The 24,831-nt window shown below is 41.9% G+C and overlaps 1 protein-coding gene across 1 annotated transcript; it reads left to right on the forward strand.

The window, feature by feature from the left end:
- The first annotated feature begins 60 nt into the window (after window positions 1-60).
- PDIA3 (protein disulfide isomerase family A member 3) lies at window positions 61-23,783 on the forward strand. The gene is made up of 13 exons (XM_002753385.6): window positions 61-329; window positions 8,076-8,154; window positions 10,075-10,192; window positions 13,415-13,522; window positions 14,705-14,834; window positions 17,932-18,048; window positions 18,361-18,486; window positions 19,170-19,352; window positions 21,089-21,197; window positions 21,778-21,906; window positions 22,763-22,842; window positions 23,054-23,111; window positions 23,343-23,783. Exons 1-13 carry the CDS (start codon window positions 163-165, stop codon window positions 23,454-23,456), a joined length of 1,518 nt encoding a protein of 505 aa, XP_002753431.1. The 5' UTR covers window positions 61-162; the 3' UTR covers window positions 23,457-23,783.
- Window positions 23,784-24,831: the final 1,048 nt, after the last annotated feature.

The following is a 24,831-nucleotide window of genomic DNA, read 5'->3' on the forward strand; positions in this document are numbered from 1 at the left end:
ACACAGCGGCCCGAGCCGGGCTAGGGGGTTGGGACCTTCGGCTGCAGGTCCGCCTGGGCCAGACGCGCGAGCGCAGACAGCCGCTGTCTGGACGCGCGCACGACCTCCATAGTCCCAGCCGAGCCCCGATTCTTCCGGCCGTCCCCACCTCACCTCGTCGCCATGCGCCTCTGCCGCCTAACGCTGTTCCCGGGTGTGGCGCTGCTTCTTGCCGCGGCCCGCTTAGCCGCTGCCTCCGACGTGCTGGAACTCACGGACGACAACTTCGAGAGTCGCGTCTCTGACACGGGATCTGCGGGCCTCATGCTTGTCGAGTTCTTCGCCCCCTGGTGAGGCCACTCTGCCGGAGCGGGGGAAGAAGGGCTAAGCTGGAGCAGGGGCTAGGGCGCGGGGAACGGTTGGGCCTACGCAGCGCCGGCGCCCTTCTCCATTTCTGTGGGTCCCGGCTGCGGCCGGCACATTGCTCATTCCCTGGAAGCTGGAGGCGCCTCCCGAGAGCTGGGGAGTCGGTGCTGATAGGCGGGAGAAAAACCCGGAGGCTGAGCTCACGCAGGGCCACATCCTTAATTCGGTGTTATTGCCGCACTTCCTATTTGCAGAGGGTTTAGCCACCCCTTCCCCCACTTCAGTATGTAGCTATATCGTTTCTGCGTGAGTCAGTATTAATGTTCTCCAGTCTACAGACTAGACATTCCAAAGCCTTGCAGTGGAAGCGGACGTTTCACCAAACGCCTGAGTCCTGGATCTCTAGGGTATTTTCTTCCGTCTTAACCCACGCCACACAGCCGTTAGTTTCTAGCCAAGGTCACTGAGTGGCTGCAGAATGGCCTAAAGTGTTTTTTTGAGGCAGGTAATTTGTCCGTCACGTGGTGTTCAATTTCTCCCTTCAGCTGATCACTTGCATCTTAGTACCGCCAGGGACCTCTGTCAAAAAGAAAAGAGGAGGCGAACAAGAATAATTCCATCAGAATCTGTCCAAGTTGTCCATTTTAATTAGGATTTCTTTAAAATGACAAAAAGACTCCAATGAGAAAGTAACCAATGTTAATTAAATATTCTACTTTAGGGTGACTTAAGTGAACAAGGGTGTAAATTCCTTAGCTAGAACTAACTCGAAATAAAAAAAACTGTTGGGGAGAAAGAAGGGCAAATAAGGTTTCTGGTCCAGTCAACTTGAGTGTTTTTTTTTTTTTTAAACCTCCAGATCATTACCGTGGTAAATAATGATTCTTTTAACCTTGGGATAGCTCAATATATTAAATATATATAATTACAGTGCTTAATTTTACCCCTCCTCGCACAGTGACCAGTGGTTTAAAACTGTCTTTGTTCAAAATGATCAGTAAAAGTTAGTGTATACTTTTATTTGCTTTAGTCTCAGGTCTTCACTTGGCCTCAATCAGCTTGCTGAGGGTTACACAAATAAAAAAGTCCTGCAGTAAAGACCACCTGAATCAGAATGATTTGCTAAAGATGGCATATTTTGTTTTCAGCTTGGGCAGATTTTGTGTCCATGGAATTTCTGGGGCTAACTGGCAGTACAGATTACACATATAGATAGTTCTTAAACATCTCTGGAACTCATGTTTTCTCTTAGGATCAGCTCTTCCCAATTATATAATCATGCTGTTAGCTTTGAGGGGTTGTCACTAAATTTGTAAAAGCTGGGGGTGTCACTCAGTTTGTCAAATCTGAGTGATGCTTTTTACTACAGTGATGTTTTTGCAACAATTTAAAGTAGTAATTGTTGGCCACTGGAATATTAAAGAAGAATTATTGGCCCAGGTGCTATGGCTCACACCTGTAATCCCATTTGGGTGGTTGAGGCGAGGGGATCACCTGAGGTCGGGAGTTCGAGACCACCCTGACCAACATAGAAAAACTCCCATCTTTACTAAAAATATATAATTAGCCGGGCGTGGTACTGCATGCCTGTAATCCCAGCAATGGCGCAATCTTGGCTAACTGCAACCTCCACCTCCCAGGTACAAGTGATTCTCCTGTCTCAGCCTCCCAAGTAACTCAGATTATAGACAGGCGCTACCACGCCTGGCTGGTTTTTTTTTTTTTTTAATTTAGTAGAGACTGGATTTGACCGTGTTAGGCTGGTGGTGAACTCCTGACCTCAGGTGAGCCACCATGCCTGGCCTCGTATTTTCATTTCTTAACATTTCAGCTGGAAGTATATCCTGACCTCTATATTCCTTTGTGCAATTCATGAGTTCTATCTTATAAGAAACAGAGTAAGAGTAAATGGGGTTGGGCCCTGGTATGCACACTTGTAATCCCAGCAGTTTGGAAGGTCAAGGCAGGCAGATCACTTGTGGTCAGGAGTTCAAGACAAGCCTGACCAACATGGAGAAATCCCATCTCTACCAAGCCCAGCTAATTTTTAAATTAAAAATTAGCATATCTGGCCCAGCGTTGTGGCTCGCGCCTGTAATCCAAGCACTTTGGAGGCCAAGGTGGGCGGATCACCTGAGGTCGGGAGTTCAAGACCAGCCTGATCAACATGGTGAAACCCCATCTTAAAAAAAAAAAAAAAAAATTAGCATATCTGTAATCCCAGCTACTTGGGAGGCTGAGGCGGGAAAATAGCTTGAACCTGGGAGGCAGAGGTTGCAGTGGTGTGATTAGGACCAGCCTGGGGAGCATGGCCAGACCCTTTCTTTACCAAAAAAAAGACAAAACTTAGCTGGGCATGGTGGTCTACACCTGTAGTCCCAGCTACTCAGGAGGCTGAGGTGGGAGGAGAGGATCACTTGAGCCTGAGAGGCAGAGGTTGCAGCGAGCTGAGATTGTACCACATACTTCAGCCTAAGTGACAGTGTGAGACCCTGTCTCAAAAAAGAAAGTAAAATGGATTTTTCCCCTTATTCTCATCACAAAATAGACCTATTTTAAGTGAGTTCTTTTTCCACTTTGATGTTACAAGTGAAAGTGAAAGCTTTTTTTTTTGATACAGAGTCTTCCTCTATTTCCCAGGCTGGAGTACAGTGGTGAGATCTTGGCTCACTTTACTTTCTGCCTCCCGGAGTTCAAGCGATTCTCCTGCTTTAGCTTTGCTGGTAGCTGGGATTACAAGACATGCACCACCACACCTAGCTAATTTTTGTATCTTTTTTTTTTTTTTTTTAGTAGAGATGGGGTTTCACCATGGGCCAGGCTGGTCTTGAATTCTTGACCTCAGCTGATTCACCTGCTTCAGCCTCCCAAAGTGTTGGGATTACAGGCGTGAGCCACTGCACGCGATATAGTGAAAGCTTTCTTTGCAGTTGACTTTGTAGACTAATATTTCTGTTATTCATTATGGAATTAATTTTATATATATATATTTTGAGACTGAGTCTCTTTTTCTTTTTTTTTTTTTTGGAGACAGATCTTTGTTTTGATCTTGGCTCACTGCAGCCTCTACCTCCCAGGTTCCCACGATTCTCCTGCCTCAGCCTCCCGAGTAGCTGGGATTACAGGTACACAGCACCACAACTGGCTAACTCTTCGTATTTTGAGTAGAGACAGGGTTTCACTGTATTGGCCAGACTAGTTTCGAACTCCTGATCTTGTGATCCAGCCACCTCAGCCTCCCAAAGTGCTGGGATTACAGTCATGAGCCACTGTGGCTGGCACAATTATTTCCCATGAATTTCTCTGGGAAAATAACACTATTTAAATGTTTGAAACTTTCTGAAAATTTATTGATCAGTGTTAACATTTAATATTAAGTTCTCAACATCTATTTATGCTATAAGATTTGTGTGCTACCCTCTAAGACAATAGTAAAAAATAGCATTGGCCGGGCACAGTGGCTGATGCCTGTAATCCCAGCCCTTTGGGAGGTCAAGGTGGGCAGATTATGAGATCAGGAATTCAAGACCATCCTGGCCAACGTAGTGAAACCCCATCTCTACTAAAAATACAAAAATTAGCTGGGCATAGTGGTGGACACCTATAATCCCAGCTACTCGGGAGGCTGTGGCAGGAGAACTGCTTGAACCTGCGAGGCAGAGGTTGCAATGAGCCGAGATCACACCACTGCACTCCAGCCTGGGTGACAGAGCAAGTCTCCCATCTCAAAAATAATAATAATATTTATGCTGGTTCCTTTACTTCTAATCCCCATCCCCACCCCCTAATTGATCTTTTCAACATCAACATTTAGCTCAAAATCTTTTTTTCCTTCCGTGGACAACAAACTGGTTGATCCTGCCTCTCTGTTGGCATCTAATAATCTCTGTCACCCCTGCCAGATAGGTATTCCTATAAGGAAAGGACTATATCAATTTTCTTATCAAAGTCTTAAAAAGCACTTGACACATGGTATGCATGAAGTGATGATTATTGGGTGAATGTATGTTGGAATTCATAATCAACTGCCAGGTTGAGGATAGATGGGATTATTTGTATTTTAATATTTTTTAGGGGTGGGTGAAAGGCAGTGGTTAATCTTGAAAGATCTATGTTACCTGACCCTGATTTCCCTTAAATTCCACCTCAGTTCCATTCCTAGTGGATTTGAAGAGGGCAGTCTCCTCCAGCCTCATTGAAACTCTGTGGATTTGATGACCTTACGAATATTGCCAAAGTTTAAGATAGTGGATTTTAGTCCCATCCTTGCAGCTTGCACACACACCTGGTTGCTCCCCAGATTTCTGGAGATTATCAGTCAGTAAGCCATGGATACTTTTTTTTTGTTTTAATGCTCCATGGATTTTTTGATAAGCATCTAGAGTTGACACCCACTGGCTTGACCTAGTAACTATTTTATGTGATTTTTTTTCTCTTAAAATGTTCGAAGATGCCTCGGCCTTGACAACTACTATATATTCAACATAAATCTCTCTTCTGTCTCTTAATTCTCATTGCTGCCACTCTGGTCCAAGCTTTTATTATCTGCCATGTGAAATACAGTATCTTCTAGATGACTTTATTCTTGTCTCTGTTTTCTCCGTTCTTGTCAGTCTTTTTCGTTGCTGATTGATATAGTCTTAGTACAGATGCACGCACATTTATTATCTCAAAAAGCCCTTCACAGTTCTCTGAATGCATCATGCTTACTGATACTCTTTTATGTTGTCTCTACTCTCCCCCGATCTTAAATTCCCTATCCTCTCTTCTCTGAAGCGTTAAATCCTTAAAGACCCAGATCCAATTGTTATGCCCTTTAAAATACGTTTACCATGCAATATTAAAGGAATACAGAGGATATAATGAATAATACCCTATTTCACACACATAAGATATCACTAATTTTGAGAGGAACTATTTTGTGTCTCACTAAGAAATCCTACCATTGAAACTATAACATGACTGCCAAATACATCTTTTTGTTTTGAGACAGAATTTTGCTGTTGTTACCCAGACTGGAGAGCAATGGCATGATCTCAGCTCACCGCAACCCCTGCCTTCTGGGTTCAAGCAATTCTCCTGCCTCAGCCTCCCAAGTAGCTGGGACTATAGGCGTGCACCACCATGCCCAGCTAATTTTTGTATTTTTAGTAGAGACGGGGTTTCACCTCATTAACCAGGATGGTCTCGATCTCTTGACCTCGTGATCCACCCACCTCGGCCTCCCAAAGTGCTCGGATTATAGGCGTGAGCCACCGCACCCGGCCCTGCCAAATACATCTTAATTTCAGGAAAAAAAAATGCATCTGGGAACTACAGCATAAGGAATACCATTTGTTTGCACTCAGTCTGAAAAACATAGCCAGTACATATGAAGTCCCCTATGTGCCCCTTTATCATCTTATACACTCCTTTATCCTGAATTTGGTGTTTATTTTTTGGTTCTTGTATATATATATATTATATATATATATATATTTTTTTTTTTTTTTTTGAGATGGAGTTTTGCTCTTGTTACCCAGGCTGGAGTGCAATGGCACAATCTCGGCTCACCGCAACCTCCGCCTCCTGACTTCAAGCAGTTCTTCTACCTCAGCCTCCCGAGTAGCTGGGACCACAGGCGTGTGCCACCATGCCCAGCTAATTTTTTGTATTTTTAGTAGAGACGGGGTTTCACCTTGTTGACCAGTATGGTCTCGATCTCTTGACCTCGTGATCCACCTGCCTCGGCCTCCCAAAGTGCTGGGATTATAGGCGTGAGCCACCGCGCCCGGCCTGGTTCTTGTATATTTAATAGACCCCCTAAAGACTTTGGAGACTAAGCTCTTATAGTCCTTTATTATTGTTATTATTATTTATTTTTTTGAAACGGAGTCTCAGTCACCCAGGCTGGAGTGCAGTGGTGCGATCTCGGCTCACTGCAACCTCTGCCTCCAGGGTTCAAGCGATTCTTCTGCCTCAGCTTCCCGAGTCGCTGAGACTACAGGCGCACTATCACACTTGGCTAATTTTTTATGTTTTTAGTAGACATGGGGTTTCACCATAGTGACCAGGGTGGTCTCGAACTCCTGACTTCATGATCTGCCCACCTCAGCCTCCCAAAGTGCTAGAATTACAGGGGTGAGCCACTGCACTCAGCTGTATAGTCCTTTATTTTAAACAAGTTTTAGATGTACAATATTTCCAAGTTTTTCATCACTTAATAAAATGACACCATACACTATATTTTGATAGTCAATGGTGTCATTTTATTAAGTGATGACAGGTTTCTTTATTATATCATCTATTTTTGCTGTCTATGGGGAGGTTACAGAGCTCACCTCAAAGTGATCCCTCTGCAACCCATTGGCTTTTGAAGAGGTGATGTACAGGTGGTGCTGGCTGTGTTTACACTGATTAGGACTTTCTGGGCAGAGGAGCAGGTGCTTCGGGTGGCCCTCTGGGAAAGGTATTATAGTTTACATGTTATCAGTTCTCATAGCCAGGTGAACTGTGTAGCTGTAAAAATCAGGTCTGCCATCTAAAAGACTTAATATTGTACTTTGTCCATCAAGAAGGGCCAGCTACGTAATGAAAAAATATTTATCTCATACTTGGGACATCAAGGATTTCAGTCACAATTCCACCCCACCCAGATGGAGTCTTGCTCTGTCGCCCAGGCTGGAGTGCAGTGGCACGATCTTGGCTCACGGCAACCTCCGTCTCCCGGGTTCAAGCAATTCTTCTGCCTCAGCCTCTTGAGCAGGTGGGATTGCAGGTACCCACCACTACTATAGCTGGCTAATTTTTTTTTTTTTTTTTGAGACTAAGTCTCACACTGTTGATCCAGCTGGAGTGCAGTGGTGTGTTCTCGGCTCACTGCAACCTCTGCTTCCCGGGTTCAAGCGATTCTACTGTCTTAGCCTCATGAGTAGTTGGGATTATAGGTGTCTGCCACCACATCCAGCTAATTTTTTGTATTTTTAGTAGAGATGGGGTTTCACTAAGTGAGCCAGGCTGGTCTCAAACTCCTAACCTCGTGATCCACCCACCTCATTGTTAGTAGAGATGGGGTTTCACCCTGTTGGCCAGGCTGGTCTCGAACTCCTCACCTCAAATGATCTGCCTGCCTTGGCCTCCCAAAGTACAGGTGTGAGCTTCAGTCACAATTTTTAACAACCACAATGCTGGTTTCTCAGGGAGAAATGTATTTTCCTCTGGGGAAGTCTATAAAAAATGGGATTATTTCTATCTTGTCCATTCAGCCTCATTAATTGGTCAAAAGGGCATTAACACATTCAACCCTTTAATGTAGTGTACACTTTTGATTACAACTTTCATAACTTAGTTATACTTTTTCCTTTTTTTTTTTAAGATGGGGTTTCACCATGATGCCCAGGCTGGTCTTGAACTCCTGACATCAGGTGATCCACCCACCTCGGCCTCCCAAAGTGAGGATTACAGGCATGAGCCACCGCACCCAGCCAGTTAAACTTTTTGTATTGAAAAAATAGAGCTGCCCTGGGCTGAGCCAGTACTATAGAGTCAACCTCAGTCTAGTGATAGGACCTTTATCTTGAGAGATCTAGTTTACTTTAAAAATAATGAATGTTGTTCATGTAATGATTTTGCTATTGGAAGCATCTACTAGCTCAAAAGTAGTATTATAGTGTGAGATTCTTTCCGAAAGTGAGACAAAATTGACAAATTCATAGGATTAAACTGAGAGGTTTTTTTTAATATGTATATAGGTGTGGACACTGCAAGAGACTTGCTCCTGAGTATGAAGCTGCAGCTACCAGATTAAAAGGAATAGTTCCATTAGCAAAGGTAAGTACAGGTGGATTCTTTAGTAAAGGATGTGAAGTATTTTAAAAAGTAGTTTGGCTGAGCGCAGTGGCTCACGCCTATAATCCCAGTACTTTGGGAGGCTGAGGCGGGTGGATCACGAGGTCAAGAGATCAAGAGACCATCCTGGTCAACATGGTGAAACCCCGTCTCTACTAAAAATACAAAAAATTAGCTGGGCATGGTAGCACACGCCTGTAGTCCCAGCTACTCGGGAGTCTGAGGCAGGAGAATCGCTTGAACCCAGGAGGCAGAGGTTGCAGTGAGCCAAGATCGTGCCATTGCACTTCAGCCTGGGTAACAAGAGGGAAACTCCATCTCAAAAAAAAAAAAGTAGTTTGTTGTTTTGTTGTCTCATCTTTGTTATATGGAAAAAAATAACAGTTATAGTTTATAAGATTAATGTTCATTTTCTCTACTCTTATTCTGCTAAGAAGAGTGAATACTAGTTTCTGGGCAAATACACAAATGACTTAGTTTCAAAAGATTAAGAGTAGTGGCTGGGTGTGATGGCTCATGACTGTAATCCCAGCACTTTGGGAGGCCAAGGAGGGCGGATCACTTGAGGTCAGGAGTTCAAGACCAGCCTGACCAACATGGTGAAACCCTGTCTCTGCTAAAAATACAAAAATTAGCCAGGTGTGGTGGTGCACACCTGTAGTCTGAGCTACTCAGGAGGATGAGACAGGAGAATCGCTTGAACCCAGGAGGGCAGAGGTTGCAGTGAGCTGAGATCACACCATTGCACTCTAGCCTGGGCAACAGAGCAAGACTCCATCTCCAAAAAAAAAAAGATAATAATCATTGCTGACTGACAAGCCTAGGGTAAAGAAAAATAATAATAATCATTGAGTAAATGAGTTCTGTAAACTGCCATATGATAATTACAATAATGGAAATGATATGAGGATATTGATGAATGTGTAACCAAATGGTCAACTATAAACTTGGTATTTGTTTTTACAATTAAAGTAATGCTTCCAGAATGTTGTCACTCTGAAGTAGACCCATAGTTATTCTAGTCTAAAAGCTCATACCTCTGCCAGCCTCAGATATAGTTCATGGCTATTTTTGGAAACTACTTTTAATCCTATCAGGCAGCTTGCCATAGGAAAAAAATTTCAATCACAATGTCTACCTTCTGTGCTATAGCCTTTGTGACTATAGACACATTAATTTTCTGGTTCTCAGTTTACCCATCTTAGAGCATAAGGATCATACTTAAGAATCTTTAAGAGATTAAATGAGATAATATATGCAAAGTACTTGTAGCACTGCCTGGGTTGGAGTAAATGGCTCAAAAGAGGAAATTATTTTCCTTCTTCCTGATAGGTCTCACTAGATACGTTATATTATGGATCGCTTCTCAGCCTTTTGACTAAAAGTGTAGATATGTTATATTATGGTATAGCCTAGACTCAGACTAGCTCAGGGAACATGTAAACAAGTATTAGTACCTTTGATAATAGCTCTAGATGATTTGCAACATCAAAATATATTCCATCTAAAGGATAATGTACCCCCACCTGTATATTCTCTTGATGATAGTCATTAATCAAAGTAAGCCACTGTTAATAATTTAAGTGATTTATCCCTCATGTGTTGAAGCAGAAAAAGGTGAAGACCACTGCTTTAGCTAATAGAGACTTGAAAGGCAGAATTTAAACAGTATTTTTGTATTTTGTATGAGGCCTAGAAATCTCAATTTTAAAGAATTCCTTAGGCAGTTCTGATGTAGTTAGGCAAGCACCAGTCTGCCTTTAAAATCTGATGTTCTATGGCTTATATGCCAAGAGTTCCTTGATTTTCTTAGGATTTGACCAGTCCTAGTGTTTTGAGAATATAAGAAGAACCTGCAGCACATACTTGGATAAGAAATAGTTTGTGTGTTTTAATCTTTAGGTTGATTGCACTGCCAACACTAACACCTGTAATAAATATGGAGTCAGTGGATATCCAACCCTGAAGATATTTAGAGATGGTGAAGAAGCAGGTGCTTATGATGGACCTAGGACTGCTGGTAAGGATATCCTGAATTACATTCAGAAAACTGATGTTAAATACCTTACTCTTTGTAATGGAAACATAAATATTTGTTTTTCTACAAAGTATACTTTCAGTCTTAAAAACTCCTCATCTGAGAGGTCAGTTTGGTGGTAATAAAAGACCTCTCTAAATGAACAGATTATATAAGTAATATAAAAAAAAGAACTTGATTTATAAGGTCAGCTAGACATTTTTTTATTTTACAAATATTTATTGAGTAATTACTCTGTGCCAGATATTCTAAATATTGGTATTTCTTTTTAGGTGCTTGGTATTTATTGATAAAACAGACAAGATCTCTACTCTTGTGAAGCTTACATTTTGGGGGATGAGGGGAAGAAGGCAACAAACAAGTTTTAAAAATATATATGACCTGGGTGAAATAGCGTAGACCTATAGTCTTAGCTATTCAGTAGGCTGAAGTGAAAGACTCTTGAGCCCAGCCTTTGCGATATAAATGAGTCTCCATCTTGATAAAAAGTATGGGCCAGTCGCAGTGGCTCGCACCTGTAATGCCAGCACTTTGGGAGGCCGAGGCAGGTGGATCACGAAGTCAGGAGTTCGAGACCAGGCTGGCCAGCATGGTAAAACCCCATCTTTACTAAAAATACAAAAATTAGCCGGGCATGGTGGTGCATGCCTGTAATCCCAGCTACACAGCAGGCTGAGGCAGGAGAATTGCTAGAACCCAGGAGGCGGAGGTTGCAGTGAGTCGAAATCATCCCACTGCACTCCAACCTGGGCGACAGAGCGAGATTCCATCTCCAAAAGAAATTAGAAACTTTGTGCACTGTTAGGAATATAAAATGGTACAACCACTATGGAAAACACAATATGGTGGTTCCTTTAAGAATTAAAAATAGGGCCGGGCATGGTGGCTCAAGCCTGTAATCCCAGCACTTTGGGAGGCCGAGGCGGGTGGATCACGAGGTCAAGAGATCGAGATCATCCTGGTCAACATGGTGAAACCCCGTCTCTACTGAAAGTACAAAAAATTAGCTGGGCATGGTGGTGCGCGCCTGTAATCCCAGCTGCTCAGGAGGCTGAGGCAGGAGAATTGCCTGAACCCAGGAGGCGGAGGTTGCGGTGAGCCAAGATCGCGCCATTGCACTCCAGCCTGGGTAACAAAGCAAGACTCCAATTAAAAAAAAAAAAAAAGTAAAAATAGAAGGCCAGGCACAGTAGCCCATGACTGTAATCCCAGCTCTTTGGGAGGCCAAGGTGGGTAAATCACTTGAGGTCAGGAGTTCAAGACCAGCCTGGCCACCATGGTAAAACCCTGTCTCTACCAAAAAATACAAAAATTTGCCAGGCGTGGTCCCAGCTACTTAAGAGGCTAAGGCAGGAGAATCTTTTAAACCTAAGAGGTGGGGGTTGCAGTGAGCCAAGATTACACCACTGTTCTCCAGCCTGGGTGACAGAGAGAGACCCTGTCTCTAAAAATAAAAATGGAATTGCCATATATATGATCCAGCTTCTCTATACCCACCTCTGGATATACCGTTAAGTTCTCAATGTTGTCAGTAGATTCTCGGAAGCTGTGGCTTTTAAGTGAACAACCCTTAACCAAATTTGTTTTTTTTCTCATCAGTGTTATAGGAAACTGTTATTCTAGGACTTGCTGTGTATTCTTTTTCTTAAAGTTGCAGTTTCTGAGAACCTATGAGTAATATTGAGGACTTACTGTATACTCAAAAGAAGATAGTTGTACACCTACATTCACAGCAGCATTATTCATAGTAGCCAAAAGGTGGAAGTAACTCAAGGGTCTATCAGTGAATGAGTGGTAAAATATGGTTTATGCATTCAGTGGAAGATTTTCAGCCTTAAAGAAGAAAATTCTGACTACATGCTGCTGTTTGATTCCACTTACATGAGGTAGCACAAATAGGATGCAGAACTGTATGGTTAAAAATGGTTGTGGTGTGCGGTCACTCACGCCTGTAATCCCAGCACTTTGGGAGGCCAAGGAGGGTGGATCACCTGAGTTTGGGAGTTTGAGACCAGCCTGACCAACATGGAGAAACTCCCGTCTCTACTAAAAATACAAAATTAGCCAGGCGTGGTGGCACATGCCTGTAATCCCAGCTACTCGGGAGGATGAGGCAGGAGACTCGCTTGAACTCAGGAGGTGGAGGTTGTGGTGAGCTGAGATCTCGCTATTGCACTCCAGCCTGGGCAACAAGAGCAAAACTCTGTCTCAAAAAAAAAAAAATGGTTAACAAGGGCTGGGTACGGTGGCTCACTCCTGTAATCCCAGCACTTTTGGGAGGCTGAATCAGAAGGATCGTGAGGTCAGGAATTCAAGACCAGATTGGCCAACATAGTGAAACCCCGTCTATACTAAAAATACAAAAAAAGTAGCCAGGCATGGTGGCAGGCACCTGTAATTCCAGCTACTCAGGAGGCTGAGGCAGAAGAATCACGTAAACCCGGGAGGCAGAGGTTGCAGTGAGCCGAGATGGCGCCATTGCACTCCAGCCTGGGTGGCAAGAGTGAAACTCTGTCCCCACACCCCCACCCCCACCTCCAAAAAAAGAAAAAATGTTAACGAGTCTCATGCCTGAAATCCAGCACTTAAGGGAGGCTGAGGCAGGTGGATCGCTCAAGCCTAGGAGTTGGAGGCCAGGCTGGGCAACCTAGTGAGATCCTATCTCTACGAAAAAATACAGAAAACTAGCTGGGCATGATGGTGCATGCCTATAGGCCCAGCTACTCAGGAGACTGAGGTGAGATTGACCCACAGAGGTCAAGGCTGCAGTGAGCACTGATGTGCCACTGGACTCCAGCCTGGGTGACAGAAGGAGACCCTGTCTCAGGGAAAAAAAAAAAAAGTCCATCAATTTTGCAATTGTGTTTGGTTATATAAATTAAGGCACATTTACAGTGAAACGCTATGCGTTATAAACAATGTTTCTGTTAAATAATTTTTAAAAGTATAATAAAAAAACTGTCACTGTAACAAAAGGTTGAAGTAGCTATGTATATGTAATTGCCTGTTTATGCTTAAAATGTCTGAAAGGATATACAAGAAACTGAAATCTTACAGGGAGGAAACTGGTGACTAGGGATAAGGGTGGCAAGAAAATTTCATCATATACCCTTTTGTGCCTTCTGAATTTTGAATCATGAATAACTGCCTTCTCAAAAATTATAAATAAGTTGTGTTGCTGTAACTTTTATTTTGACTTCTAAGACGGAATTGTCAGCCACCTGAAGAAGCAGGCAGGACCAGCTTCAGTGCCTCTCAAGACTGAGGAAGAATTTCAGAAATTCATTAGTGATAAAGATGCCTCCGTAGTAGGTAAGCAGCAAATATTAAACCATGCCACAGAATTATCAGCTTGGTTTCCAAAACCCTCCATGTCTGGGAAAGCCACAATATTAAAGCACTTAAGGAAATCTTGAAGCAGTTCAAAAGGCAACTGACCGAATTGTGTCGGCATTGCTATAATGTGGAGGGCAATTGGTGTTTTATTTGAGTGGGTTTGTGTTCTTAAAGATGTAAAGATTTAATTTCAATTAAAGGATGAGGAGAGGGGTGAGCATGGGGGAAAAAATAAAGGACTGGGATAGGAATATCTTCACCATTTTCTAATGCTTCTTAAACTCTGAAATTTAACTCATTGAATAGGGTAGTTGTGACTGAAAATAAGGTTTTAAGGTAGGAAGATACAAGTAAATAATAAACCTCTGCTATTTTCACAATAATTAGGGGACTTAAAGTCAGATTGATAGGATTTGTCTTGTTTTTGCAGCAGTCGTTGCTTTCTTGTGTTGCAGTATCTCATTTTTAAATGATATGAGCCAGTTAAATACTTTCTGCATCTTAGATGTTCATTGTTTTGTTTTTTTAAATGTGATATATGATAAATTTGACTAAAAAATAAATTTAAAAATAAAAACTATGTTTGTGCTTCTCTTAGTCTTCTAATTTCTGTAATAAAACTGACTTTCTGGCAGCAGAATATCATTTACCAGTTAAAGTTGGCTAAAAGCCACTTTTTATCTAGGTTTTACTGATTATATTTCACAAGGAGTTAGCATGTATTTATTGAACATTTATGTTTTAGTCACTTTTCTAAATGAGTAGTTCTAAAGACAAATACTGAGAAAGAAAAAAATTGGGTGAAGTGATTTAGAGTTTATTTTAACATATCATCTTAATTTAATCCTCCTGATACCTGAAATAGTCCCTGAATCTCCTAAGAAATTAAGCAATTTGCCCGAATTTGTTCACTTATGGGAAAGTAGAATGAAGATTCCAACACTGACAAATTTTCTTCCTTCGCTCTCTCCAAAAATGTTTCTGTAAAGGATAGAGGGAAAATTCTCATCCTAAATGTGCCTGTCTGAGGTAGTCATGGCAAAGCAGACCCAGTCCTCAAAATAGAATGAAAGCCTTGAAAAATAGACCTTTATGGTTTGGAATTCTGTCTGTCAGGACTTACTGCTTCTTCCCTTGTGTTTAATATTTTCTGTATAGGTTTTTTCAAGGATTCATTTAGTGAAGCTCACTCTGAGTTCCTAAAAGCAGCCAGCAACTTGAGGGATAACTACCGATTTGCACATACGAATGTTGAGTCTCTGGTGAACGAACATGATGATAACGGAGAGTAAGTGATCTGAGTTGAATGTCTGGACCAAGATTTATTGTGTGAACTGGTAGTTTTTATTTATTCATTTTTTTGAGACAATGTCTCAACTCTGTCACCCAGGCTGGAATGCGGGTGCAACCTCTGCGCCCAAGTTCAAACAGTTCTCCCACCTGAACCTCCTGAGTAGCTGGGAGTACAGGCATGCTCCACCACACCCAGCTAATTGTATTTTTAGTAGAGAGGGTTTCACCATGTTGCCCAGGTTGGTCTCGAATTCCTGGCTTCAAGTGATCCACCAACCTTGGCCTCCCAAAGTGTTGGGATTACAGGCATGAACCACCATGCCCTGCTAAACTGGTGATTTTTATACCTAATTTTTCCAAAAGGTTTATTAAGTACTTTTTTTTCAGACAGAGTTTCACTGTCGTTGCCCAGTCTGCAGTGCCATGGTGCGATCTTGGCTCATCGCAACCTCTGCCTCCTGGGTTCAAGTGATTCTTCTACCTCAGCTTCCCGAGTAGCTGGGATTATAGGCATGCACCACCACACCCAGCTAATTTTGTATTTTTAGTGGAGATGGAGTTTCTCCATGTTGGTCAGGCTGGTCTCAAACTCCCAACCTTAGGTGATCTGCCCGCCTCCACCTCCCAAACTGCTGGGATTACAGGCGAAAGCCACTGTGCCCAGCCTTATTGAGTACTTTCAAGGCATTATTCTACATGCCAGAAACTATTGCTGCCTTCGAGGGACATTCCTCTATCTAGTAGAGGGAGATTATATACATGAACATATGTAAAAATATAAAAAACATGTGAGTGTTACATGTTATAATATACAGAGTGGGTTCTAAGTACAAAAGTGGGAGTGATTTTTTTTTTTTACCTTTTGGAGTCGGAGTGGGTAATAATCAGAAAAAAGATTCATAGACAGGGTGACTCTTGAAGGATGTTTTTTCTGGAAGGTTATGGCCTTTGAAATAAAAATTATTCTAGATAGAGCACCAGGAATGAAGGCCTTGAGATGTAAGATAGCCTACACAATACTGCTGGAGCATTGCTTGTGATTAAGATCATAGTAAAAGGTAAGATTGGAGTGTTAAGCAGGGACCAAAGTACAAATTTTAAGTGCCATATAAAAGAGCTTCAATTGTATCTTTTAGACATTTGAGAGCCATTTTGGCCTGGGGAGCAATGCCTAGTGTTCCATTATTGGAATGCTAAGCTTGTGGAAGTTATTTATATCCTGCTCAAGGTCGTTGCCAAGATCTGATTTTTCACAAAAACATTATGCAACCTCTGGCATAAATGGGTTAAATTTGTGAAGAAGTCACTGGCAACCACATGATAATGCTTTGAAAGCGGAGTGGTGCAAGGCATTCTAAGGAGAATTCTAAGGTGAATCTAAACTGAGGGTGACATGTGAGAGTCTAAACTCAGTCAATAGCATTAGTGGCAATGGAAAGGAAGCGGTGAGTATAAAAACGTCTAAACAAGGCCAGGTGGCGGTGGCTCACGCCTGTAATCCCAGCACTTTGTGAGGCTGAGGTGGGCAGATCATGAGGTCAGGAGTTCAAGACCAGCCTGGCCAATATGGTGAAACCCCATTTCTACTAAAAATACAAAAATTAGCTGGGCATGGTGGCACATGCCTGTAGTCCCAGCCACTCGGGAGGCTGAGGTAGAAGAACTGCTTGAACTGGGAGGCGGAGGTTGCAGTGAGCCGAGATCACACCACAGCACTCCAGCCTGGACAACAGAGTAAGACTGCGTCTCAAAAACAAAACAAAACAAAAAATGTAAACAGTACTAGTCACTAACCATGTGTGAAAAGGAGAAGATTTAGAGTAAGTTTGAGTTGTTGGTTTTTTTTTTTTTCCAGCTGGAATCTTGCCCTTGCTGCCTAGGCTGGAGTGCAATGGTGTGATCTTGGCTCACTGCAACCTCCACCTCCTGGGTTCAAGTGATTCTCCTGCCTCAGCCTCCTGAGTAGTTGGGATTACAGGCATATACCACCACTCCTGGCTAATTTTGGTGTTTTTAGTAGAGACGGCGTTTCATCATGTTGGCCAGGCTGGTCTCAAACTCCTGACCTTAGGTGATCTGCCTGCCTTGGGTTCCCAGAGTGTTGGGATTACAGGCATGTGCCACTGCACCTGACCTGCTATTGTTTTTAAAGGTTTGAAAATCCACTCTAACCCCCTTTTGAGCTAATGAAAAAGCTGAAGTCCAGATGGGTTAAATTGAGACCTGGTCCAACATGTTTGGAATTAGTTGGGGAACTATGATTAGAACCAAGTTCTCTTAATTTTCCAACCCAAAATTTATTAAACCGTATACCCAATTATTGCACTTAAGATTAAGGTAGCATCTCAATGTTAATTAGAAGGTCATGTTACTGAGTCCAGTACTAGAAAAGAGTCCTTATGTGCTTAGATGATGCTAGTTTAAAGTGGTGGCAAAAGTAGATAGTCTGAGCTTTACATGAAATATGGGGCTTTGCCTGTAATCCCAGCACTTTTAGAGGCTGAGGTGGGAGGATCACTTGAACCTGGGAGTTCAAGACCAGCCTTGGTAATGTGGATAGACTCCCATCTCTACAGAATTAAAAATAAAAAACTAGGCTCGGTACAGTGGCTCATGCCTATGATCCCAGCACTTTGGGAGGCTGAGGTGGGTGGATCAGGGTCAGGAGTTTGAGACGAGTCTGGCCAAGATGGCGAAACCCTGTCTCTGCTAAAAATACAAAAATTAGCCAGGTGCAGTGGTATGCACCTGTAATCCCAGCTGCTCAGGAGGCTAAGGCAGGAGAATTGCTTGAACCTGTGAGGTAGCAGTTGTAGTGAGCAGAGATTGTGCCATTGCACTCCAGCCTGAGTGACAGAGTGAGACTCCGTCTCAAAAAAAAAAAAAAAAAAATTAGCTGTGCATGGTGGTGCATACCTGTTTTCTCAGCTACTTGGGCAGCAAAGGTGGGAGGATCACTTAAGCCTGGGTGTTTAGGCCCGCAGTGAGCTATGATCTCACCACTGCACTCCAGCCTGAGCAACAGAGCAAAACCTATTAAAAAAGATGGAAGACAGTTTTTGTGTCTATTGAGACTTTTTTTTTTTTTTAAGGGGTATCACCTTATTTCGTCCTTCACATCTGACTAACAAGTTTGAGGACAAGACTGTGGCATATACAGAGCAGAAAATGACCAGTGGCAAAATTAAAAAGTTTATCCAGGAAAACATGTGAGTATTTCTTTGTATCTTGTCTGGGATTTCTTTGCTCGATTTTAGTTTTTTTTACCTCAGTTATTAAGCAGAGCTATATTTTGGCTTAAATGGTCTATTCAGGGGGTTGTAACAATAATAGAGTGAGTTTATATTAAAGCAGTAATGTATGGGTGTTAGAACTCCTGTTGTCATCCTGTAAGGTATATTGCCCTGTACTAAATGTTGAAAATCTCTTTCCTTCATAAATGCTGTCAGTTGCTTTGTGGTAACTTTATGATATAGCTAAAAACTTGCCACGCCAGTTGATAATGGATTATTTCATTTCAGTTTTGGTATTTGCCCTCACATGACAGAAGACAATAAAGATTTGATACAGGGCAAGGACTTACTTATTGCTTACTATGATGTGGACTATGAAAAGAATGCTAAGGGTTCCAACTACTGGAGAAACAGGTAATAAGAATTATGTTTTTCCCTTGTGAGCAAGTTTACCCAATGTATAAACAGTCTCATAACTATCCTGTAAAAAAATAATTGGTTTCTTAAGAAGCTGTAAAAAAAAAAACAAACGAAAAATGAAAATAAGTATCCTGTTACCATATGTGGTGTAAGAGCAGGAAAGAATGGGAACATTTGGCTTCCAAAAACTACATTTGAAGCCATAAGGACAGGTAACATAAACTGTTTTCAAAGTCTATTGAGCCTGTATTTCATAGGTGTTTCTTTGCTTTGTGACACAGTGGCTCCAAATAAAAGGTGCAAATTTGATGTAAAATGCACTTAAAACATTGTGCTTATGTGCACCTTTAGACTCTCAGTGCATTTTATCCTTATAAATTTTCTTTTCATATCAGTCATTATGCCTAAAATACATTTCAGTTATATAATACAGCAAGATTTAGCAGGAATGGACCAGTTGATTGGGTATCACCAATTTGGCCATGAGGTTTAGTAAGGCATTGAAATATATTATAATCCTTATTCAGTGCTGAAGAGCTCAGACTGTTCTGACTGATTCCAGAAGGCTACATGGACTGTAGAACTTAGTCTTTGATTTCCAGTCACTTGCTTCTTAGTTTCAAAAGTGCTTAACCACCCTGTATAGTCTTGGCACAAATGTCTCTTGTTTCCCACAGGGTAATGATGGTGGCAAAGAAATTTCTGGATGCTGGGCACAAACTCAACTTTGCTGTAGCTAGCCGCAAAACCTTTAGCCATGAACTTTCTGATTTTGGCTTGGAAAGCACTACTGGAGAGATTCCTGTTGTTGCCATCAGAACTGCTAAAGGAGAAAAGTTTGTCATGCAGGAAGAGTTCTCGTGAGTTGCTAGTTGGGCTTTGATTCTGCAAGGCAATTATTAAAGCCTTTTATACTACAAAGGATTTATAAGGAACAATACTACTGGAATGTGAAGATAGGTCTTTTAAGTCAAGACCTATGACTGTCACGTTTCTCAATTTAAATATAGGTAATTTAGGCCAGGCACGGTGACTTACGCCTATAATCCCAGCACTTCGGGAGGCCAAGGCAGGTGGATCACCTGAGGTCAGGAGTGTGAGACTAGCCTGACCAGCATGGAGAAACTCCATCTCTACTAAAAATGCAAAAAGAATTAGCCAGGCGTGGTGGCCCATGCCTGTAATCCCAGTTACTCGGGAGGCTGAGGCAGGAGAATCACTTGAACCTGGGAGGTGGAGGTTGCGGTGAGCCAAGATTGCGCCATTGCACCTGGGCAACAAGAGTGAAAGTCCATCTCAAAATAAAAAAATAAATAAATATAGGTACTTTAAGGATTATGATCCTTAATGAATTATGAAAACTAATGAAAGGATGACAGCTTGGAATTCTTACATGATTCCACTTGGTCATTAGAAATAGTAGATAAAGACCGAGCACAGTGGTTCACATCTGTAATCCCAGCACTTTGGGAGGCCAAGGCAGGAGGATCACAAGGTCAAGAGATTGAGACCTTCCTGGCCAACATGGTGAAACCCCATCTCTACTAACATACAAAAATTAGCTGGGCGTGTTGGTGAGCACCTGTAGTTCCTGCTGCTTGAGAGGCTGAGGCATTGCTTGAACTCGGGAGGCAGAGGTTGTGGTGAGCCAGGATTACGCCACTGCACTCTAGCCTGGCACCTAGCGACAGAGCAAGACTCTGTCTCAAAAAATATATATATATAAATTAGCCAGGTGCGGTGGTGTGCACCTGTAATTTCAGTTACTAGGGAGGCTGAGGCAGGAGAATCACTTGAATCCGGAAGGCAGAGATTGCAGTGAGCTGAGATCACGCCACTGTTCTCCAGCCTGGGTGACAGAGCAAGACTCTGTCTCCAAAAAAAAAGAAAGGAAGAAGGAAGGGAGGGAGGGAGGGAGGAAGAGAAAGAAGATTGGACAGCCTCCTTTGAGCCAGGCATGATGACTCACATCTGTAATCCCAGCACTTGGAGGCTAAGGCAGGAAGATATTTGAGCGCATGAGTTCAAGGCCAGCCTGGGCAACATAGCAAGACCCCATGTCTATAAAAAATTGAAAAAAAATTGGAAAACATCCTTATTACTGATATAATTTCAAAACAAACCATATTCCCCCTCATCCACACGAATGTCTTTTCTTTTTAAAATACTACATGGGTCTAAAGTAAGTTCAGAATCAGGAAGACCTTAAGACTCCAAAAACAATTTTTATCCTCACTTTCTGAGATTTTGGGAGATTGAGACAAGAGAAAATCTTCCTTGTGAGCCAGTCTATAAAAGAAAATACCGTAAACACACACTATGCTCCAGAGCAATAGGATCTGGTTCTTTTAAAAAAATCAATCTCCAAAAGACCAATGATTCTTCTTTCTCTGAACTTTCTAATCCACAAAGAACACACTAGAAACAAAAGTTACAGTTTGTTCAGTCAGTTTTGCATATTGAGAGATAAGAATTCTCCTTTTTTTTGCCTTGAAATTAAAACTAAAATACATAGTAACTGTTCAAAGAAATTGTTTTTAATCTTCTCAGTGGTAGGAGTAAATTAACCAGCCTGACCTTTGTTTTCCAATTGTAGGCGTGATGGCAAGGCTCTGGAGAGGTTCCTGCAGGATTACTTTGATGGCAATCTGAAGAGATACCTAAAGTCTGAACCTATCCCAGACAGCAATGATGGTCCTGTAAAGGTGAGGTGCTCACATCCTTATCAAGCTATGAGCAGTTGCCTCTCATTTTCTCTCTCTCTCTTTCTCCTTTTTTTTTTTCCTTACTCCGAGTCATAAAATAAGCATCGGCAGGACTCAAAATGCTTGGTAAGGGCAAGGGTATAAAGCCTGCATAGAATTTTCTGATGAAATTTATATTGGCTAACTTATGAGGACAGAGCAACCTCTAAGAACAGTGTATTGCTCTGAACGTTTTTTATAGAGATGCGGTCTTACTATGTAGACTCAGCCTTCTGAGTAGCTTGGACTGCAGGCATGTGCTACTAAGCCTGGCTTGAAATTATTTTAAGGAACGGTTGGGTAGCACTTTTGTGTCCTGTAACTTCCTGAACATAGTTTGATAGGTGACAGACATAGGAGCAAATTGGTATCTAGTGGATGGCAACATCTTTAAACTGTAAATGTGATTTGGGTTTCCATGACTTACTTTCTATGATAACACATCAAATTAGAGAGGGTTTGGGTCTAGGAACAAATACAGCTTGTGAATTTATTATTTTAATGTTACCTTACCAACTAGAGATTCTTCTGTGTTTTCCAGGTAGTGGTAGCAGAGAATTTTGATGAAATAGTGAATAATGAAGATAAAGATGTACTTATTGAATTTTATGCCCCTTGGTGTGGTCACTGTAAGAATCTGGAGCCCAAGTATAAAGAACTTGGAGAGAAGGTAAGTGTGAACCCTATTCTGAGGATAACATTTGAGCGGGAGCCATACATTTATGTATGTATTCAGCATTGGCTAATTTGCTTAGTTCCTAAGTACTGATAGATTTATTCTCCCCAATTACAGTTTACTCACTTTCTTTGACTGCCCCCTAGTGCTCCAGCCTGTGCAGCGCCTGAGATACGCACTTTTAACATTCCATTCCTCAGGCTCAATGTAGATTATGGTTAAAAATATCTAAGAACTTCTGAATTTTGGTAATGGCTTACGTGAATCCATATGGTCCTTCATCTTAAAACATTTGGCTTAGCCTTTGTAATGTCTGATTCAGACAAGGTAAATTTGAAGGTGGCAATATGTAGAGTCGTTTTTTTTTTTTTTTTTTTGAGATGGAGTTTCACTGTTGTTACCCAGACTGGAGTGCAATGGCGTGATCTCGGCTCACCGCAACCTCCGTCTTCTGGGTTCAAGCAATTCTCCTGCCTCAGCCTCCTGAGTAGCTGGGACTACAGGCACGCACCACCATGCCCAGCTAATTTTTGTATTTTTAGTAGAGACGGCGTTTCACCTTGTTGACCAGGATGGTCTCGATCTCTTGACCTCGTTATCCACCTGCCTCGGCCTCCCAAAGTGCTGGGATTATAGGCATGAGCCACTGCACCCAGCCTGTAGAGTCTTAATACAAGAGAAAAAAGGGAAGTTTGTGCAAAGTGAGGTACTGCTATCTGCAAATCACTCTTCCCACCTGAACAGCAGTTTATCTGGGTGTTTGAAGAATGAGATGAAGTCTTGAATTGACTAAGTGTCCCTCAGTCACTGAAAACTTGGAATTTAAACATTTAACCTATTTTATTAACAGCTCAGCAAAGACCCAAATATCGTCATAGCCAAGATGGATGCCACAGCCAATGATGTGCCTTCTCCATATGAAGTCAGAGGGTAAGTAGATTAAAAATTAACAAATATATCCAGGCAATTGATAGGAATAAAGCTTTTAACCACGAGGAAACTATTTCTTTACAAGACATGATTTTGGGGGAGGTCTTCATATTCCAGTTGAAGGCAGAACCACTGATTCCTTCTTGGCTTAAGAGTTCTGCAGCATGGGCCCACGTGACTCCTTGAAATTAATAAATGTTTCTTTCCCCAGTTTTCCTACCATATACTTCTCTCCAGCCAACAAGAAGCTAAATCCAAAGAAATACGAAGTAAGTGAATTGCCCCATATCCCCACAAACACACATGTGACATAAACACACACTCTTAAGCATAGTCAGTTCTTTAATTGGGTTTATTTAACTGAAAACTCTTTAAACTCTCATGGTGAGTACAGGTGGGTACTAATGTGCTTTTACAAACTCAGAAGTCTTCCTGTTTGGGTGGGGCAGATTGGGGTTTTTTTAAAAGTTACATTTTTAAGGTAATCTTTCTGTTTTCAGGGTGGCCGTGAATTAAGTGATTTTATTAGCTATTTACAACGAGAGGCTACAAACCCCCCTGTAATTCAAGAAGAAAAGCCCAAGAAGAAGAAGAAGGCACAGGAGGATCTCTAAAGCAGTAGCCAAACACCACTTTGTAAAAGGACTCTTCCACCAGAGATAGGAAAACCATTGGGGAGGACTGGGACCCATATGGGAATTATTACCTCTCAGGGCTGAGAGGACAGAATGGATATAATCTGAATCCTGTTAAATTTTCTCTAAACTGTTTCTTAGCTGCACTGTTTATGGAAACACCAGGACCAGTTTATGTTTGTGGTTTTGGGAAAAATTATTTGTGTTGAGGGGAATGTTGTGGGGGTGGGGGGAATTGAGTTGGGGGGTATTTTCTAATTTTTTTTGTACATTTGGAACAGTGACAATAAATAAGACCCCTTTAAACTGTCTTATTTTCCACAAGATTGAGAACCAGAGGTTCTCTATACACTATCACTGTCCAATAAGCTTTCTTCAGTGATGGAAATGTTCTGTTATCTACAGTGTTCAATGGTAGCTATGGAGCATCTGAAATATGGCTAGAAACTACATTTTAGTTTCATTTTTTATGTATTTTTTTAGAGATGGGGTTTCACCATGTTGGTCAGGCTGGTCTCGAATTGTTGATCTCGTGATCCACCTGCCTCAGCCTACCGAAGTGCTGGGATTACAGGCATAAGCCACCACCCAGCCCATTTTTAGTTTCCATTAATTTAAATAGCCATACAGTTGCTACTGTACTGGTCACTGCAGCTGTAGACTGACTTGACTGGGTCCATAATTAATCAACTCAAAATTCTTTCCAAATGTATCATCTCTTTCTCCCCTTACATGTTACTGCCCAGGCGTACCTTGGTGATTAGAACAGGTGAAGGGCCTTTCTTGTTAGGCTGTCCATGCCCTAAGGATGGGTTCCTGTTTATCCTTGCCATGCAGCTGAACTTACTGCATGTTTATGCCTCCCAAGGACTGTTCTCTGCCCAGAAATATCCTGTTATGGGTGTGGCATCATGGGATTCCATCCAAATTGTTTCAGGAATTGCTGACACTGCTGGGTGCAGCTCTACCCCTCAAAGCCTAGGGTGTGGCCCTTTAATTTCCCTCTCCAGTAGAACTGGGAAGGGCAGTATCATTCCTAGTTAAGAGTGAAGCATCCACTTTCGTTTGTAATAATACGGAACAGAAAGGATAGGATTGGAGAGTGTTCTTTTGTCCAATAAACCATTCCTCTCCTTTTGTAAGTAAACTCAATCCTGCCCAGTTATGGTTTCAGCCACTGGGTAATTCCAGATAGGAACCTTACTTCAGGTGATCCTACAAACACCTATGTTCAGAAAAGAACTTTCTTCCTACTATATAATTAGAATATTTAGCTGTCAGTTTTAAGATGAATTTGGTAGAGCCTTATAACAAAATACATATCTTGGTCACACACAGAGCTTGGAAAAAGTAA

The sequence above is a fragment of the Callithrix jacchus genome, chromosome 8, assembly GCF_049354715.1.
Source record: "Callithrix jacchus isolate 240 chromosome 8, calJac240_pri, whole genome shotgun sequence".
In the NCBI taxonomy this organism is placed as follows: domain Eukaryota; kingdom Metazoa; phylum Chordata; class Mammalia; order Primates; family Cebidae; genus Callithrix; species Callithrix jacchus.

Bases quoted from the DNA above. Each gene is read 5' to 3' on its own strand.
- PDIA3 (XM_002753385.6), top strand. From the start codon at position 163: ATGCGCCTCTGCCGCCTAACGCTGTTCCCGGGTGTGGCGCTGCTTCTT. The intron at 13,523-14,704 runs GTAAGCAGCAAA...TTTTCTGTATAG, and splicing joins TAAAGATGCCTCCGTAGTAG to GTTTTTTCAAGGATTCATTT. The intron at 22,843-23,053 runs GTAAGTAGATTA...TTCTTTCCCCAG, and splicing joins TCTCCATATGAAGTCAGAGG to TTTTCCTACCATATACTTCT.